General features: G+C 37.3%; 1 protein-coding gene across 3 annotated transcripts in view; it reads left to right on the forward strand.

Annotated features, from left to right (window-relative positions):
* TRPM7 (transient receptor potential cation channel subfamily M member 7) overlaps positions 1 to 18,650 on the forward strand; it is a 131,905-nt gene that overhangs the window by 94,475 nt on the left and 18,780 nt on the right. For 2 of the 3 annotated variants that reach the window (XM_077828266.1, XM_077828267.1), the window contains 13 exons: positions 1,827 to 1,903; positions 3,099 to 3,158; positions 6,477 to 6,573; positions 7,250 to 7,320; positions 8,285 to 8,322; positions 9,590 to 9,615; positions 10,217 to 10,267; positions 10,362 to 10,427; positions 11,102 to 11,385; positions 11,848 to 11,930; positions 12,264 to 12,469; positions 13,503 to 13,554; positions 13,649 to 13,755. In XM_077828266.1, coding sequence (XP_077684392.1) covers positions 1,827 to 1,903; positions 3,099 to 3,158; positions 6,477 to 6,573; positions 7,250 to 7,320; positions 8,285 to 8,322; positions 9,590 to 9,615; positions 10,217 to 10,267; positions 10,362 to 10,427; positions 11,102 to 11,385; positions 11,848 to 11,930; positions 12,264 to 12,469; positions 13,503 to 13,554; positions 13,649 to 13,755 — 1,218 coding nt within the window. Of the gene's footprint in view, positions 1 to 1,826; positions 1,904 to 3,098; positions 3,159 to 5,396; positions 5,506 to 6,476; positions 6,574 to 7,249; positions 7,321 to 8,284; positions 8,323 to 9,589; positions 9,616 to 10,216; positions 10,268 to 10,361; positions 10,428 to 11,101; positions 11,386 to 11,847; positions 11,931 to 12,263; positions 12,470 to 13,502; positions 13,555 to 13,648; positions 13,756 to 18,650 lie in introns of those variants that run through there. The other variant, XR_013347311.1, reaches the window with a different exon arrangement.

Consider the following 18,650-nt stretch of genomic DNA (forward strand, 5'->3'; position numbering starts at 1 on the left):
TCACATGAAAAATTGAACGTTAAAGATGAAGTTTCCAAAAGCCAGCATGGTCAAGCAATGGAACCACCATATAGAGATTTAAGTTCTAACATCATTACAGGACTACTTCAAAAACAATGGACCAAGTCGAAACCAGAAGGTTTGATTTACCAAGAATTGTACGGTATTTTGGGTTTATTCTGGTTGCAGGTGACTTTATTCTACCATTGTGCTTTGCTGTTTTGCTTTAAACCTTTCTATTTTCTCTAAACTGTATGGATATTTTTTAACTTTAAAATTATCATTTCTTTATAATTCTGTCACATAGACAATATTTTTCCGACAAACATTGGACAGCTATTGACAAATAACAGTTTCTTAACAATGTTAGCAGCTCTACAGCTCAGGTGAACTCTCATAGGACTAATTTTAAGGTCCAACTTTTCGTCCATGCAAAAAATATTGTCTATTTTTGAGAAATTGCAAAAGACTTGTTTTGGCTAATGGAATCATGAATAAATATCTTTGTGGTATCTGTGTCAAGCTCAGGGATCCTTACTATGCTATCCTCCTCAACACTTCTGTGACCAGGATCTACCACTGTTATCTACAGTAATACTGTAGTAGTACAATAATATTTTGAAAACTTTCCAAAGTCCTTGTTTGTTCCAACGTTATGTGCTGCTTCAACTTTTACGTAACAGTAAAAAGGTGCATGTTTTTTATTAGATTCTTTAGACACTCTTTGATTAATAAAACAGTGGCAGATTCATTTCGAAAGTAGGTGTTGGTTTACTAACTAAATACTGTAAATTAGAGACCAAATACTTTAAATTAGACCCAAAACCAAGTAGAGGATCACAGTCTTAATCTGTCAGGCACCTGTGCAAGTGTTATCTTGCAAAAGCAATTGACTAGGGGTATCCTAAAACATATTTTCCAAGTGATAATTTACTATTTAAAGTTAAGTTTTAAATTTAGACAAGAGGTGTGTTCTGATGCCATGATGTTTAGGTGCTCAAAAAGTAATATTTTTTTGACTTGTAGGCGGGTGGCAAGGCATTTAATTGTAATCATTAACAGGGTTCATTATAATACAGAAAAACCTTTATACTTTATTGTTTGTGGTGGTGTTTTTTTAAAGCAGAAAACACAAAGGATTTGAAATCCGACCATATAGCTCAGTCAGGTCTTTAATTAAATGTACCACAGCACTAATAAGGATAAGTATTAAGTATACTTATTTTACTTGAGCCATGCCTTCATTATATGGTCCTTTTCTCTTCTGGAATTTAGAATATACTCTTCATCCATAATATATATGTTTTTTAGAAATTCAGATGTGGTGTAGCTTTATATTGTCAATCCATTATGTTTGTTTTCATTATAAAACCATGCGCATTGGTGGAATTCTGAAAATATTTCCTGTAACTATTAGGATGAAGTGTATATTTTAAAAACCTACCGCAGGAAACTCTGCTTTTTCTATACTTTTCACATTTATGTAAAAATAGTGAGACTCAGAATATCAAATAAAATGGTATATGGAAGTTTCCTCTGAAACTAATCTAATTTATTTTCTTGAAGGAGTAATATTTTTAAATTGTATGGATTTCATTTCTACACTTTTTAATGTAGGAAAAGCAACAGTTCCGTATCTTTACTAACCCATCATTTATATCCATTTACTTCAGAGTTCTTCATTATAAGTCTTTCTCAATGAAAACACTGGCAGCATTTATTACAGTTTCTGTCCCCATCATAATAACAATATCTGGCATGTTCCAAATTTTTTCACTGTTATTGTTGATACTGAATACTCTGTTTTTCAATTTACTGGGTCAAAGGTCACAGAGACAGCATGGAGTTGCAACAATTTAAGGAGTCAGCGATTAAAATTAAAGAAAAAAATGTTAATATTGAGGTAAGACTGAAATTTTTACTCTCAAATTGAAATCAGTAGTTTAATGTGGACATTGACATCTTTTTCATGTATAGTTTATAGTACATTGTTGAAAATATAAGAATAGATTTTTGCAAAACTAATATGAAAAGAAATTTACTAACAATCAGTAACAATGCAGCCTTAGCTATGGAGGAACTACTGTTGCTGAAAAATATGAAACTAGTAAATATTTAACAGGATTTGATGGTATGTAACCTCACAGAGGCCAACATTAGTCCTGCCATTAAATAAATTAAAAATGATACCTTGACTTTATTAGAAAAATAATATAGATTCCAAGGCCAGAAGGGACTGTTGTGATCATCTGTTCTTACCCCTGTATAATACAGGCCATACACTCTAGAGATTGTTTTGGGGAAGTTGTATCTTTTAGAAAAACATCCAATCTTGATTATTACATTATCGACATATCAACATTGCTATAAAATGAAACACTGCCAATTTAAAATTCATAACTTAAAAGCAAACTGCAGTATTTAAGATTGAAATTCACTATTTGTCTGCATGTCTTACAACTTATAAAATGAGATGACATAATGTAATTCACTTCCTCTGGCAGACAGTTTCTTTTAAAATTGTTCACACCTAATTCCAAGGAGAAAATCTTACTTCTGAATTAACTTCAAAATTAGATGGTTATCTGTGACCAACCTTGTGATGGACCCTTGCTATTAGAGTGTGAATAGATGATGTACTTTGCACTAAGCTAGCCAAGAGTATTACTAAAAGATTGTACTGAATGCTGATATAAAGTATGCATCTGTTTATGTTACTGGAAACGTCCGCTTTAAATAGTCAAGACTCAAGACATAACTTGAATTTCCACTGAAAGTAAGAGGTGGCTATGGGAGGGATATCTTAATCTATAGCTACTATAATGTGGAAGATCCAGTTTGCTCATTGTAGTAGAGAGAATAGGGAACCACTTGCAGTCATGTCAACAGATTCTCAAATAGATGAGGTGAGGCTTTAAATATGTAGTTGGGAGAATTCCAGTTTAGTGTACATTCATAACGCTTCTAGAAAACTGGAGTTCTGAAGAGGTTTTTTTATTTTTTATTTTTTTTTGCTGAAGCACTCAATTAATACAATATGTGACCTTGAAGCATTTTAATTTGTGTAACTCAGTCCATTATATCATTTTCTTCCACAGGAGCAACAGGAGGACTTTAAGAAAGCTATTCTGGAGGGGATGGAGATGACCAAACATCAGGTATTTGGGAAGCCTTTGATTTTTGTTACAGTTGAGGAACCATTGCATCTGGCTCGGTGCTTTCATTCATGCATGAGTTCTAAAATGAAGTATGGGAGAACCTCAAGAATCCCTGGTGCGAAGAGGAAAACTTTGGAGATAGTGGAGGTTACACCAAAGAGCGGAAGCACGTTGATACTTATCTGAGTGAATCACGTTTTTGATTTGCATGTTCATAGCCCCACTCCCCACAATTGGTGGCAGTTGCACCATAGTTAAGGTTGAATTTCTTTCCATTATAATTCCATTCTCAACACTCCCACTTCCTTTCCCCTTTCCTCCCCCCCAAAAAAACTCAAATCCTTACACCCCCTCACATAGGAATCTGGTCTATGACCAACCGAGAATTTCTCTCCCAAATCTGAAGTTAATCTAACAAACTGTTCATAAATGATTATGCCCTTTTTTCAAAAAAAAAAAATGCTTAACCAAAATTAGCAAATTGTTCTAATTATTGTTTGCCATATACAAGCAAAAAATCTGAAAGGATGTAAAATTAATCTCAAGTTTTACTGACCAGGGCCAGATCTCAGGCAAGCTAATTAAAAGTTAATGTTTAATTGCAAGTAGGATGCTAGGTGCCTGACACCCCTGTTCCTTAGATTGTCTTCAGGAGGGAATCCCTTCTCTTGCAGGCTTTACTGTTGTTGGGAGCATTGGAGAATTTTAGCTAGCCCAGCAATCTAGCAAGTTTTGTAAAGCTGGGAGCTAGCAGGTCCTCTGCAGTACTAGAGGTACTTAAGCACCACAGGGGATTGGATGTGCAGAACTTCTACCTTGGTGAAGGAGGGCCTGCAGTTGGGGGCATATTGAATAACAGAGGCGACAACAGATTCTGTGTAGGTGCTTGAAGCTGGTTTCCCTCTGCTCTATCTGTAGGCAAATGCTCCCTCTTCACCTTTTGGAGGCTGCAAAGTCAGCTCAGCACATCAGGCTGGAGCACTCTAGCTGCAAGTCTCTAGGGACCAATGTTCCCTCTAATTTTTCCCATGCATGTGCGGAATGAATTTTGTTATGTGCATCAATATGGAGGTGATGTGTGGTGGGGGTGGAGTTGAGGGGTTGAGTGTGGAAGGGAGCTCAGGGTTTGAGCAGATGGTTGGGGGGGGTAGGGGGGAGGAAGGTGAGGGCTCCAGCTGGTGGTACAGGCTTGGGGCTGGGGCCAGGGATGAGGAGTTCAGGGTGCGGAAGGGGGCTCAGGGCTGGAGCAGAGGGTTGAGGTGGGGGGGCGGGGAAGGGCTCCAGCTGAGGCCGGGGATGAGGGGTTTGGGTTGCAGGCTGCCCCGGGGCCACGGTGGGGTGAGAGGACTCCCTCCAGCCCTCTCTCACTGCAGTAGCACCTGGGCTGGGTGAGGGGAGAGGTGCCTCTCCCTGGCCTCAGCAGCTCCAGGGCTTGAGGAAAGGCGAGCACCTGCGTGGCCCTTGATAGGCTGCTGCACGGCCGCGTAGCTTAGAGGGAACTTAGCTAGGGATACCTGTTTTCTGGAATCGAACACCACTGAACAACTTGATATTGACAGCTCTGAGCATTTCCAATATCAGTAGAATCAGGACATGTACCATGGCTTCCTTTTTGAGCATACCAGCATTTTCAGGATACTTAACAGAGTTACACTTTGCTTGATTGACGGGGAGATGGGTTCCTACTTCTAATGTAAGCACTGCAAAGCCATGGCTGCAAGACACCAAATGATATAATGATGATAGTGAGTAATTGAAGCCTAGATACCGCAATGAGACTGGACCTATGGATGACACTCACTTCCCCCTCTAAGTGCATACATAAAATTTCTGTTTTGGAATATGAAAGAAATAATCTTTGTCAAGCCAACCTTAGAAGTAGAACTGCTTTTAAAAAGGCTTACAGCTTCCCAACAGTCATAGGCCTGAAAATCAGTCCAGTTCACAGTCTTCCAAATTCTATGCCTCTGCTCTTTAGAATCATGGATCTGTGGATTTTATTAAAGTAATCTTTGGATTTCAGGTGACTGGTAGTGTGCTCTAGAGCTGAAATGCATGAACATATATGAATATATTCTGTGATTAGGTAGTATCTCTAATTTTTTCTAGAAAAACAAAACTTTAAGTTGAATATTGTTTTGAGGGCTGGCTGTGGCTCTGCATGTGTTCAGAAAATGTTTAATTATCGTTAAAACCTACCACCTGCACAAACTGAGGATGCACTTACTCCCTGCATAGGCCATGATGCCGCAAAGATGTAATGTGAATAGTGTCACTGACTTCTGTCGGACTGCTCACATCCTTAAGATGAAGCACAAGCACAAGCCTTTAGTCTTTGCTGGAGAAGGTATTTAAACAATTGGATTGATCAATGCCAGACTTTCTAGTAATCAACCCAAATAAGTGTCTCCACTTTGGTCTACTAAGAGTCAGTTTGTGTATTCCTTTTCATTCCATTTTGGCTTTCTTTAAGCCTGTAAACATTAACCATGTCTTTGCTTGTTATTTGGTGATCAAATGTGTTAAACATATGCAGCCTCTAAATTGTCATGTTAGAGGTAGAGAAGTAGTGTTAAGATTTTTCTAGCTTTCGGGAGAAGATGACTTAGAATATTTAAATGACTTATTGATGTCTTTGAAAATTAGTTTTAATTTGTAACACTGAATTATACAATGGGAGCTGCTAATTCACTTTTTACATATGGCTACAGTACATTTAAAACAGTGCTATATCAGTGTCAATTTACTTTTCTTTAGTAGTAAATATTCAGAATTTGGGGTGGTAAATCCTAAATTCATATTTCCTTTCAAAATTTAACTTGGTTTAATTTTACAGATTTTAAGAATTAGAATTTGAAAAATACAATGTTAATTAACTTATAAATTGTACCATAATTAAATTATATTTGAATAGTCTAATAATATTACCAAATATGTACAGAAATGAGTAGCAGAACTTAGTGTTTCTAAAGGTGTGAGATGTTTAATACATTTTTCAGTTATCTTTGTTTACTGTAGTTCTTTTTATTTCTCCTCAAACATATATCTAGTTTTTATTACTTATTCTAAAATTATTAGAATCAAGATAGCTATAAATAAGTGTTTATCTTTAAAATTTGTACTGAATTAACAAGAAAGCATGTGTGATTTTAGCAAGCTGTAAAGGTACCCTTAAAATGTATTCATGCTGTAAATTTGAAAGATGGTACGAGAGAGAGAATAGTTATATGCTGAACACTAAGCAAATTGCCAAGCTGCAGGAAGGGGAAAGTACTTCAGGAATGATGACTCATAACAATGTATGTGTTTATAATACAGGCTGGTCTTCAAGCTGATTGCAGCCTAAGCGAGGTTAATTCTAAAGATGGATTTACAGAATATCACAAAAACTCTTTGGCAGTTCATTCAGAACAATGTAAGTGTGCTAATTTTTCTGGTAGTCCAATTTTATCTCTGAATTTTATAAATGATGCATAATACTTAATCATTATTTCAAAGGGTGCATCAACATAAAAATCAAACTTGTCTCTGAATGTATATTTAACCTGCCGTTACCTGAAACACCAGAGTACTCTTAACTGAGAGTAGGGAAGAATCTTCTGTATATTCTAAAAGTTTTTAACTTTGTGCATTTGTTTAGTCAGTTGTACTATTTTTTCCAAAGACAGTCAGGTTCCCCTGTTCATGTACTTTTTCACATAGTTACACTGAGGAGAGAATCAAGTTTCTTATTAAAAAAAAAAAAAAAATTGAAAATGTAACCTTAAAATGACAAAAATTACAGGGAGATATAGATGTTACTACTTGAAACTAATAATTCATCTATTTACAAATGACTAGATTTTAAGGTGAGGGTGTTTCCTTTTAAACTTACTTTACATATATGTTTCAAAACATTTTGTTTTTGTCCTTTAAAAGACATGCTGAGTTACACATAGTAAATTTTGTGAGTATTTAAATTCTTTTTTGGGGGGCTAGATTAAATGGCTCAGTTGCTCACTTTGTTAGGAAAGATTTAAGACATCCTCTATTTTGGTAAACACATACTTGTCTGGTTCTCTTGTCAGATTGTAAATTCATTTCTTTTCTAGTTCACAACAAAAGTAGAAGAGCATCAGCTGAAGATACTCAGCAAGTAGACTCTAAGGCTGCATTGCTCACGGTTTGTATACTCCAGTTGACAGTTTTATCAGATTTCTCAAATAATTTCTATAAAATTATAACTAAAATAAAACATTTTATTGAGATACAGTTTAATACCTACTTCAGATGTAGACCAGTTGACATCCATTAGTGGTATTCACTGTGAACTTGCTTGCCTAGTTAAAATAAAAAAAGTGTACCTCTATAAAACTCGGTTCTGTCTGTCTTCTGAGGAGATTATGCTCAGTAAGAGATACATTGCAGGATTTCAAAGAGGGCTTTTACTAGACAGCGAAAGAAAAGGAATCCAGATCTGACTATATCCATCATTGCCCCAATCTCTTGACACATGCTCCCTGCAGAACTAGATTCCCTACTGATACTCAACAGTCGGGTCAGAAATCATCATGAGAATGCTGGGAACATATGACTGTTAGGTCTAAAGGAAATCAGTATGAAGCTGAAACAAGGTGATGTACAGAGAGGAAAAAAATAGATGGGCTACATGGAAGAGTAATGCTCAGTTTAGGGTGTTCTCCAGTAAGTTCAGGAGGAAACAGCAGAGGTCCTGTTTTGAGTGGGAGGAAGGATAAGGATTAGTGAAGATTGGTACAGTTCTGTGAGGATAAGCATTAACTTGTGCTGCTTCACTGTTTTTATAAAGAATGTTCTCACTTTGAAGTAAAAGGGTTTAAATAATCCACTAAATAACCATGGTGGATATAGTCACCTTTTCTCTTGTGTTAATCAGTTATTTGTTCTTGTATATCTTAATATATTATCCTTGCAGTATGTTATGATATCCTTCCACTATATTTGAATCTTTCACTTCAACTACTTTATCAATACAATCCTGAGAAATACTGCCAGTAGTACCTTTATTTTCATATCTTAACATAGACTATACAAAGAGGTTAAGTAAACTCATTCTGCTTTCAGTATTGGGGGAAAAATACTTGTCTTTTTTTCTTTTTGATTTAAAGGATTGGTTACAAGGTAGACCTTCAAGTAGCAATCAAATGTAAGTAAGTTTTCTAATCAGTAGTGGTAGAATTGTCCAAATATTTTCTGATGCACTGTTATCTTTCTTTAGGGCTTTGGTTTTTAATTTTGACATTTAAGTTACTATGGCAGTGGCTCTGAAATATTCTAGTTGACTTAAAAAATAAATACGAGAGCATGAATCTCTGAAGTGTAATCTCTAAAAACTAGAAAATGGTAGGCATTTTAAAAATCAAAGGGAGAACTGAAACACCGTATTGCAAATAGTCAACTATTTTGCAGTGGATCAAGTCTTACAATAGTCTTGCATTAATGCCCTTTTAATTTTTTATATGCCACTGGAAAACAGCTACGTTGAACTCAATGAGCAATAATTAAACACAATAAAGTGAAAAAGCGAATAAATTATGTTTTCATTAAACTGTTTACAAGCATGATTTGTTTCATTTGAATGACTGCTATTCATGTAAGTTAAATAAAAGAGCTGGCCTGTGGTATTTTTCCCTAATAAATGACTAATTTTATTCATTGAAACGTATTGACAAGTTCCATTTAAGTTAATGGAGCCACACGTACGTCTGAGGGTAGAATGTGCACCAAAATAAAATGGACTAATTTAGAGAGACCAGATGGTGAGGTAACATCTTTTATCGGACCAACTTCTATTGGTGAGAGAGGCAAGCTTTCGAGTCACATCTCTGTCTCTCTCTAATACCCTGGGACTGAAAGGGCTACAACTACATTGCATACATGGTCTAATTTGACGCTAGCACTAGTTACTGAATATGTGTTTTTAACTATATATTTTTAGCTTCCTGGATCCTTAACCTACCTTTTATTGTGAATCCTTCCCTGAAACTACTCAGTTAGTATATTCATTAGTAATTCATCCCATTTAGTTAACTGTTTAATAAAGCCATAGGTTTAATAATCTGATAATTGAAATAGAAACTGTGAACAGGTAGTTTTCAATTCAATATCTCTGTGGGATTTGGCTCTTGTAATGAAAAGGTGATATGCTGTCATACATGAAGAGTTTATAGTAATGCTTTGACAACATATAAATACCTAATCGGGGGTGTGTGTGTGGGTGTGTGTGTGTGTTTTAATAATTAAGAAACTTGCTACTGTCCTTGAAAAGTAGAATAAAGTAGTAAAACAATACTGCAAGCTCCACAAAGTAACTCCAGGCTGCTGTATGAAAATCATAAAGAATAAAAAAAAGTGGCTATTTTACAAGTGACATCCAATACTTTTGTGTGTCACACTCTTTCTCTCTTTTACAGGCCTTCGGAAGAAGATGCCTTGAATGGTAAGCTTTTTTGCCTTAATGCAAACAAGCGGACGAACATTTTCAACATACACAACACATGTACTGCATTTTCTAATATGAGAATATATTTAACATTTGGTAGCAGAAATGAATTACAAGATGATAGGATATGGAAATGAATGAAGGTGAAAACCAAACAGAATGTGACTCTTTTATTTTAGAGTGCTAGAAAAAAAATGTAAGTTATGGATTTTGAAAGCAGCAATTAGCGAGAGAACTAATTCTTTTTTTTTCTGCTTGTGGAATGTGTGCTCTTTTGCATTTTTGAAGGCGTAAAAGTGAGTGTTAAATAGTTATCCTCAGTCGTAGACATACATGACTAATACAATCCATAAGTGTCATAAGGTTTAAAAAATCATTAATATTGCAGATACAGGCTTCATAATTTATCAGATATTCAAGAACTAAATGTAATATCTGAGATTTGCAAAGCAACTTTCTTTTTTAGCTCAGTATTCACTTTGAGAACATAGGAAGCAAAAAGTAGAAGTAATGCACTCTTTGCATGTACTGTGTGAGGTTTTAAGGCATATGCTTGTGCAGTATTCAGTATCTCGTCTCTTTTTCTTGACTTTTGTAGGTATTGCTTCTCCTTTCAAGCCGATCATGGACACCACTTACTACTACTCAGGTCAGTATCATAAAACTAATAGTTTAAGTTTAAAAATTCACATTTCTTTTTATTAGGTCTGAGAGTTCATGATTTCTATAACCTTTCTCTACAGCTGTGGAAAGAAATAACTTAATGAGATTATCACAAAGCATTCCATTCACTCCTGTGCCTCCAAGAGGTAAGAAGCTTAATCTTTGTTACTGGAGTAGGTGGAAGGGAGGTCAGAATGAGGATTTAATATTGGTTCATTAAGAACTCTGGCAAACTTTAAAAAATTGCTCAATTATTTTTAATACAGAATGGGCAGACCAAACTTGATCAACCATTTTGGCAGCATCTCAAAAATAGATTACAGGACAATAAATAGAAGTCTAGTATCAGTATCTCACAAGACACTCCCAAAGTGCAGACTTCAATTATGTCATCACATCTTTACTAATGCAGCTTGTTGGCTTAAAGGAAACTGTATGACTTAATTCCAGTAGTCTTCAGAGTAATAAAACTTCTCTGAAAAGCATGATGTAAATTGTATGGAAAAGCTCTTCAAACTGATACTTTTTTCTGCCTTGTTATGCTTATTTCATAAGGTTTCCATCACTGTGGTAACTAGGCATGCTTTGCTCGATTTAAACTGTGTGATTAATACTTCCAATGAGAGAAGCAAAAACATCATGGTCCCCTGCTGGTTTAAGAAAGAGATTAGAGAGGGTTCTCCCAATCTGTTACGAGCTCCCAGTTGCATTAGAAATTTAACATCTTGATTTATCCATGTCTAAAGCATATTTATATATTTGCAGCCTTGTTTGTCATGAACTCTGAAAAGAAATGTACTATTGTACTGTGATGTTACAGGTGAGCCAGTCACTGTGTATCGCCTTGAAGAAAGTTCTCCCAGCATCTTGAACAACAGCATGTCTTCCTGGTCACAGCTAGGACTCTGTGCTAAAATTGAATTTTTAAGTAAAGAGGAGATGGGAGGTGGATTACGTCGAGCTGTTAAAGTAGCGTGCACTTGGTCAGAATATGATATTCTGAAATCAGGACATCTTTATATCATCAAATCTTTTCTTCCTGAAGTTGTGAATACTTGGTCAAGCATTTACAAAGAGGACACAGTGTTACACCTCTGTTTGAGAGTAAGTTTTATTCTTGACAATTATTAGACATTGACAGGCAAAAATATTAAAAATAAATTTTCAGTAACTAGTATACAACAAAGTTCTGATGCTTCTAATGTTCTACACAATCTAGGGTGATCAGATGTCCCGATTCTATAGGGTCAGTCCCAATTTGGGGGGCTTTTTCTTATATAGACACCTATTACCTCCCACCCCCATCCCGATTTTTTTATACTTGCTATCTGGTCACCCTAACACAAACCAAAGGCCAATTTAAACATTTCTTGTTCAATAGATTTTTATTTTGTGTCAAATAGTTCAATCTCTTGATACAGATGGAATTAAAACAGTTGTGTAGTTGTACGCAACTTCTGATAGGGAGTAAAAGGATTGACATTAACCTTCTTGCTGCTATTTTATTCCCCAAATTTTCCCCTACGTTATTTAATGCAGTACTGAAGTATGGATTTTCAATTGTAGGAAATTCAACAGCAGAGGGCAGCACAGAAACTCACGTTTGCTTTCAATCAAATGAAGCCTAAATCCATTCCATATTCTCCAAGGTAAATGTGTTAAATTATTCATGACACTGCACACTTTCTACTAGTGAAGTATATTTTTATGCATATTACCATTCGAAAAAAGTGCGTCCTGGGATTCAGTACATCTTGCAAAAACACTATTTAAGAAGTGTCAACATGCAAACCTTCAGCCACCACCTTGGGGAAGAATATTTCCTGTTGGTACTTAACAAGGACTAGGCTTAACTCATATTTTATAACCTAGCCAGATTTAAAAATTAAGTTTGTCAAACCAAAATATTTATCACTCAGCAACTGCATAATTGTCTTATCTTATTCGTTTTGGTAATATTTATGAAATATATTCTTTATAAGGTTCCTGGAAGTTTTCCTATTATATTGCCACTCAGCTGGACAGTGGTTTGCAGTTGAGGAGTGCATGACTGGAGAATTTAGAAAATACAATAACAACAACGGTGATGAAATAATTCCAACTAACATGCTAGAAGAGGTCATGCTAGCATTCAGCCACTGGACTTATGAATATACAAGAGGGGAGTTGCTGGTACTTGACCTGCAAGGTAATATACTTATTTTGAAATTGGGATTAGGGGTAAGGTAGGTTTAAATTTTCTTTACAGTGGCACCTTAATGAATTAGGGGACTGGAACACATGACTTATGAGGAGAGGCTGAGGGAACTGGTATTGTTTAGTCTGTGGAAGAGAAGAATGAGGAGGGATTTGATAGCTGTTTTCAGCTACCTGAAAGGGGGTTCCAAAGAGGATGGATCTAGACTGTTCTCAGTGGTAGCAGAACAAAGAGTAATGGTCTCAAGTTGCAGTGGGGGAGGTTTAGGTTGGATATTAGGAAAAACTTTTTCACTAGGAGGGTGATGAAACACTGGAATGCGTTACCTAGGGAGGTGATGGAATCTCCTTCCTTAGATATTTTTAAGGCCAGGCTTGACAAAGCCCTGGCTGGAATGATTTAGTTGGGGATTGGTCCTGCTTTGAGCAGGGGGTTGGACTAGATGACCTCCTGAGGTCCCTTCCAACCCTGATATTCTATGATTCTATGAATTATTGTGAATAGTGTTTATAGCATTACATAATAATTTTGGTCTACTTTACTTGAATGAGCAGTGGGCTTAGCTGACATGCCAATACAATGCTGAAGGAAACACTTAGGAAAAAAGTTGAATTCTTATTTATGTTCTTAGGGTGTATACAATAAAAATACTAACATTTATGTGTTGGCATTTTCAGTCCATATCTGTAGTGTCTCAATTTATCCTCAAGTGTTCATCAGACATGGAAACACTCATAGCTAAGATGTAGGAATCTTATTCTCTCTGGACAAAATTCACCTTGCATGCTGTTCAGGAACCACTTAAGCTTTCAAAATAGGGCTTGAATGGAATTTAAGTGGTGCATAGAGCTTAGGTGGGAGCCATCTGTACAGGAGTGAATATCGTCCCATAAATTTTGACTTTCTATCTTGATTTACGTTCTTGGTGATAAATTTGGAAATCCTTACTACTAAGGGATTCTGGTTTACAGTGTTAATCTATTCGTATACTGTATCCATTTTAACTCTTATATTTTGTGTAAAGGTGTGGGTGAAAATTTGACAGATCCCTCTGTGATAAAAGCTGGAGAAAAAAGGTAAGATTAATGTGTTTTGTTATAAAAAAATTAACCTGTATTTAATGTTTGACTTGGACAAATACATACCATGCTTGTGTGCTTTATTTTAAAGGTCATATGATATGGTGTTTGGTCCAGCCAATTTAGGAGAAGATGCAATCAAAAATTTCAGAGCTAAGCACCACTGCAATTCTTGCTGCAGGAAACTTAAACTTCCTGGTATGTGAGGTTTTTTATTCTTCTTTTTTTACCCTTACTATTCGTTAAATTGTGTGTAGCTATGTCACAAGTTGACAATTTAAAGAATTAAAGAATATGGAAAATAGTAACGTTAATTCTATAATTTCACCATAGTAATCTTGTAATGTAGGTTTCAGAGTAGCAGCCATGTTGGTCTGTATTCGCAAAAAAAAAGGAGTACTTGTGGCACCTCAGAGACTAACCAGTTTATTTGAGCAGATAAATTGGTTAGTCTCTAAGGTGCCACAAGTACTCCTTTTCTTCTTGTAATGTAGATTTGTGTTTTATTTCCTAGGTTTAAAAAAAAAAAATTCTTCAAGCATGTGTCAGTTCATGGATCACAATGTAGGTGTGAATGCACCTCATGAGCACAAGAGTGAATTTTTTTTAATAGCAGTGTCCAGGGCTCCTTAAGCTCCCATACCAGGGCATAAAGGCTGAGGCAGTCTTGGCTGTCCCTCAGTTACCTCTTGCCACCCATGGCAGTGAGATGGAACACAATGAATGTCCAACCCACTACTCTCTTCAGAGACCCTAAACCAGTTCTTTTTCAAGCTATTTGTTGATGATCAGAGATCCTAGAAATCCTTTTGCCATAGAAAAATGCAGAAAAATGTGGAATTTGCCTTTTTACAGAGAATATTTTAGTTTTTGTATTTTTTTAAAAAATAAAAACACGTTAACTATTAATAAGGCTAAGATTTTGTCACGGATATTTTTAATAAAAGTCACGGACAGGTCACAGGCAAAAAGAAAATATTTAGGGAACCCGTGACCTGTGACTTTTACTAAAAATATTCCTGACAAAATCTGGATCTGGGGGTCCTCACACCGCCTGAAGCGGGGCAGCTGCACAAGGGGCTTGGAGCTGCCTGCAGCATCTGGGGGTCCCCGGCTGCCTGCAGGGGCTGCAAGCTGCGTGGTACCCCTGCCGCCCATGGATCTGGGGGCTCGCAGCGGTCGGGCTTACCCCACTTGTGGCAGCCAGGCGGTCAGGAGCTCGAGGGGTTCCCCCAATGCCCGTGGAGGCCTGGGGCGGTTCGTTCAGTGGCTGAGGGCTATGGGGTTCTCCTGCCATCAGCAGCGGCTGGGAGGTCTGGGGGTTCCCACAGTGGCCGGGAACTGCGGGGTACCCCAGCGCTTATGGTGGCCAGGAGCTGCGGGATACCCTGGTGCCCGTGGTGGCTTGGAGCTCCGAGGGGAAAAAGTGAAATCCTTGCAAGCTGCATGGAAACTTTTTAAAGACACCAAAATAGAGGCTAAACTTGAATGTATACCCCAAATTAAAAAAGTAAGTAAGAGAACCAAAAAAGTAGCTAAACAACTAAGCTTAACAGCTAACAGCTAAGTAAAAGAAGCATTGAGAGGCAGAAAAGCATCCTTTAAAAACTGGAAGTTAAATCCTAGTAAGGAAAATAGAAAGGAGCATAAAATCTGGCAAATGAATTGTAAAAATATAATTAGGAAGGCCAAGAAAGAATTTGAACAACAGCTAGCCAAAGACTCAAAAAGTAATAGCAAAAAAAAAATTTAATTACATCAGAAGCAGAAAGCCTGCTAAACAACCAGTGGGGCCACTGGACGATCGAAATGCTAAAGGAGCACTCAAGGACAATAAGGTCATTGCAGAGAAACTAAGTGAATTCTTTGCATTGGTCTTCATGGCTGAAGATGTGAGGGAGATTCCCAAACCTGAGCCATTCTTTTTAGGTGACAAATCTGAGGAACTGTCCCAGATTGAGGTGTCATTAGAGGAGATTTTGGAACAAATTGATAAACTAAATAGTAATAAGTCACCAGGACCAGATGGTATTCTGAAGGAACTCAAATGTGAAATTGCAGAGCTACTAACTGTAGTCTGTAACCTATCATTTAAATTAGCTTCTATACCAAATGACTGGAGGATAGCTAATGTGATGCCAATTTTTAAAAAGGGCTCCAGAGTTGATCCCAGAAATTGCAGGCCAGTAAGCCTGACTTCAGTACCAGGCAAACTGGTTGAAACTATAGCAAAGAACAAAACTGTCAGACATATAGATGAACATAATTTGTTGGGGAAGAGTCAATATGTTTTTTGTAAAGGGAAATCATGCCTCGCCAATCTACTAAAATACTTTGAGGGGGTCAACAAGCATGTGGACAAGGGGGATCCAGTGGATATAGTGTTCTTAGATGTTTCAGAAAGCCTTTGAAAAGTTCTCTCACCAAAGGCTCTTAAGCAAGGTAAGCTGTCATGAGATAACAGGGAAGGTGCTTTTATGGATTTGTAACTGGTTAAAAGCTAGGAAACAAAGGGTAGGAATAAACGGTCAGTTTTCAGAATGGAGAGAGGTAAATAGTTGTGTCCCCCAGGGTCTGTACTGGGACCAGTCCCATTCAACATATTCATAAATGATCTGGGAAAAGGGGTAAAGAGTGAGGTGGCAAAATTTGCAGATGATACAAAACTGCTCAAGATAGTTAAGTCCCAAGCAGACTGCGAAGAGCTACAAAAGGATCTCTCAAAACTGGGTGACTGGGCAATAAAATGGCAGATGAAATTCAGTGTTGATAAATGCAAAGTAATACACATTGGAAAACATAATCCCAACTATATGTATAAAATGATGGGGTCTAAATTAGCCGTTACCACTCAAGAAAGAGATCTTAGAGTCATTGTGGATAGTTCTCTGAAAACATCCACTCAATGTGCAGCAGCTCAAAAAAGTGAACAGAATGTTGGGACTCATTAAGAAAGGAGTAGATAATAAGACAGAAAATATCATATATTGCCTCTATATAAATCCACGATATGCCTACATCTTGAATACTGCATGCAATGTGGTCGCCCCATCTTAAAAAAGATATATGGGAATTAGAAAAGGTTCAGAAAAGGGCAACAAAAATTATTAGGGGTATGGAACAGCTGCCATATGAGGGGAGATTAATAAGATTGGGATTTTTCATCTTGGAAAAGAGACAGCTAAAGGGAGATATGATCGAGGCTTATAAAATCATGACTGGTGTGGAGAAAGTAAATAAGGAAGTGTTATTTACTCCTTCTCATAACACAAGAACTAGGGGTGAAATTAATAGGCAGCAGATTTAAAACAAACAAAAGGAAGTATTTTTTGACACAACGCACAGTCAACCTGTGGAACTCCTTGCCAGAGGGTGTTGTGAAAGCCAAAACTATAACAGGGTTTAAAAAAGAACTAGATAAGTTCCTGGAGGATAGGTCCATCAATGGCTATTAGCCAGGATGGACAGGGATGGTGTCCCTAGCCTCTGTTTGCCAGAAGCTGGGAATGGGCGACGGGATGGATTGCTTGATGATTATCTGTTCTGTTCATTCCCTCTGGGGCTAGATGGACCTTTCGTCTGACCCAGTCTGGCCGTTCTTATGTACCCCGCAGCTCCCTGCCCCCACGGGTGGCAAGGGACCCTGTAGCTCCTGACAGCTGCAGGCTGAAGTCACGGATTCTGTGACATCCGTGACCTCTGTGACCAAATCTTAACCTTAACTATTAACTAAATTTTAGTGAAAGTACCAGTGTTACTTATTCAGTGTGTGCAACCTCCTCCTCTTGTGGCTGATTTTTGAATGTGCTTTAAATGTACATAGCTAAACATACTCCAATCAACTGTTTCCAGTGTATAGAGGTTACTCAATGGTGTATAGGGGTTCGTGTTTTAATGCATCTCAAATTTCACTTCAGCCTCTAGAAGTGAGTAATTAAAGTTATGAAAAGATGCTGAAAATTTAAAAAATCACCTCTAAAGACTGTCACTGAGTTTGGCAAGGACAAATTTCAAGTTGATGGTAATGTGCTGTTTTGTACTGTATGCAGCAAGGCTGTAGCTTACATTTGAAGGCAGGCAATTGTAGAACACATGGAAAGCACTAAACATAAACTGAATGAAAAGAAATGAAAACGAGGCTGAAATAGCATGGACATCAACAACAGTAAAGAAGCTTCACTGTGACTGCGTTATTTTATTAATTTTATTTTATTATTATGATTGGCACTGGCAGGCTTTGAACTTGTTTAAAATTGTAAATATATCAATAAAACGTTGTGTTCAACTGATAGCTATATATAATGGCTAGGGAAATTCAAGTTCAGCATTTCATTTTAATCACGGAAAAATAAGGATTTTTATATGTTTTTTTTAATCAGAGAATTTCAGTTTTTTTAATCACAGAAAACTAGGATCCCTGGTGATATCTCCTCTTCACAGTTCACGTATAAGGACCATTCTAAAAATAAGAAAATAGATTGCAAGAGGGTTGCCAAACTTCCTCCTGCCCCCCTATATCCTCCCCCTCCCCACCTTGATATAGTGAGGTGAGGCGCTTTGTGCCAGCCACCACACTGCATGGCAGTCCAAACTCTGAGTTCAAATCCTGCCCATCCTGCAGTGGACTGATCTCTATAAAGGATGGGCACAACCAATGCTTCTCCTGTCTAGGAGGGAGCCATATCCTGGATAAGTGCTTTGTGTGCAAGTTCTTCTGTGCCAGTACCCACACGTTCAGGTATGTTAGGCTCAGACTACATATATTTAGTGATCCATGTGGATCACTTAAGATCCAAAGGTGATAGTTATGACTAGAGCAACGCCAGATAAATGAGTATTGACCAGTAATCCCTCAAGCTCTCTTCATACTCCAGAATCAGGCAGTGGAAAGAAGGTGATGATTACGTGAGCAGAGTCAGCACCGTCAATGCTGACCACCTTAACGTCCACAAAGTCACCAATGCCCAAGAAGTTGGTGTCAGTAACCTCAGCACCAGTCCCTTTAATGTCAGCAGTCCAGCACTGATTACCTTGGCACCATAGACCTGATGCAGATAATTCCAGCTCCTGTGCAGACTGCCCCACCCACAGAC

Source organism: Eretmochelys imbricata, chromosome 10 (assembly GCF_965152235.1).
Source record: "Eretmochelys imbricata isolate rEreImb1 chromosome 10, rEreImb1.hap1, whole genome shotgun sequence".
NCBI classification, from domain to species: Eukaryota; Metazoa; Chordata; order Testudines; family Cheloniidae; genus Eretmochelys; species Eretmochelys imbricata.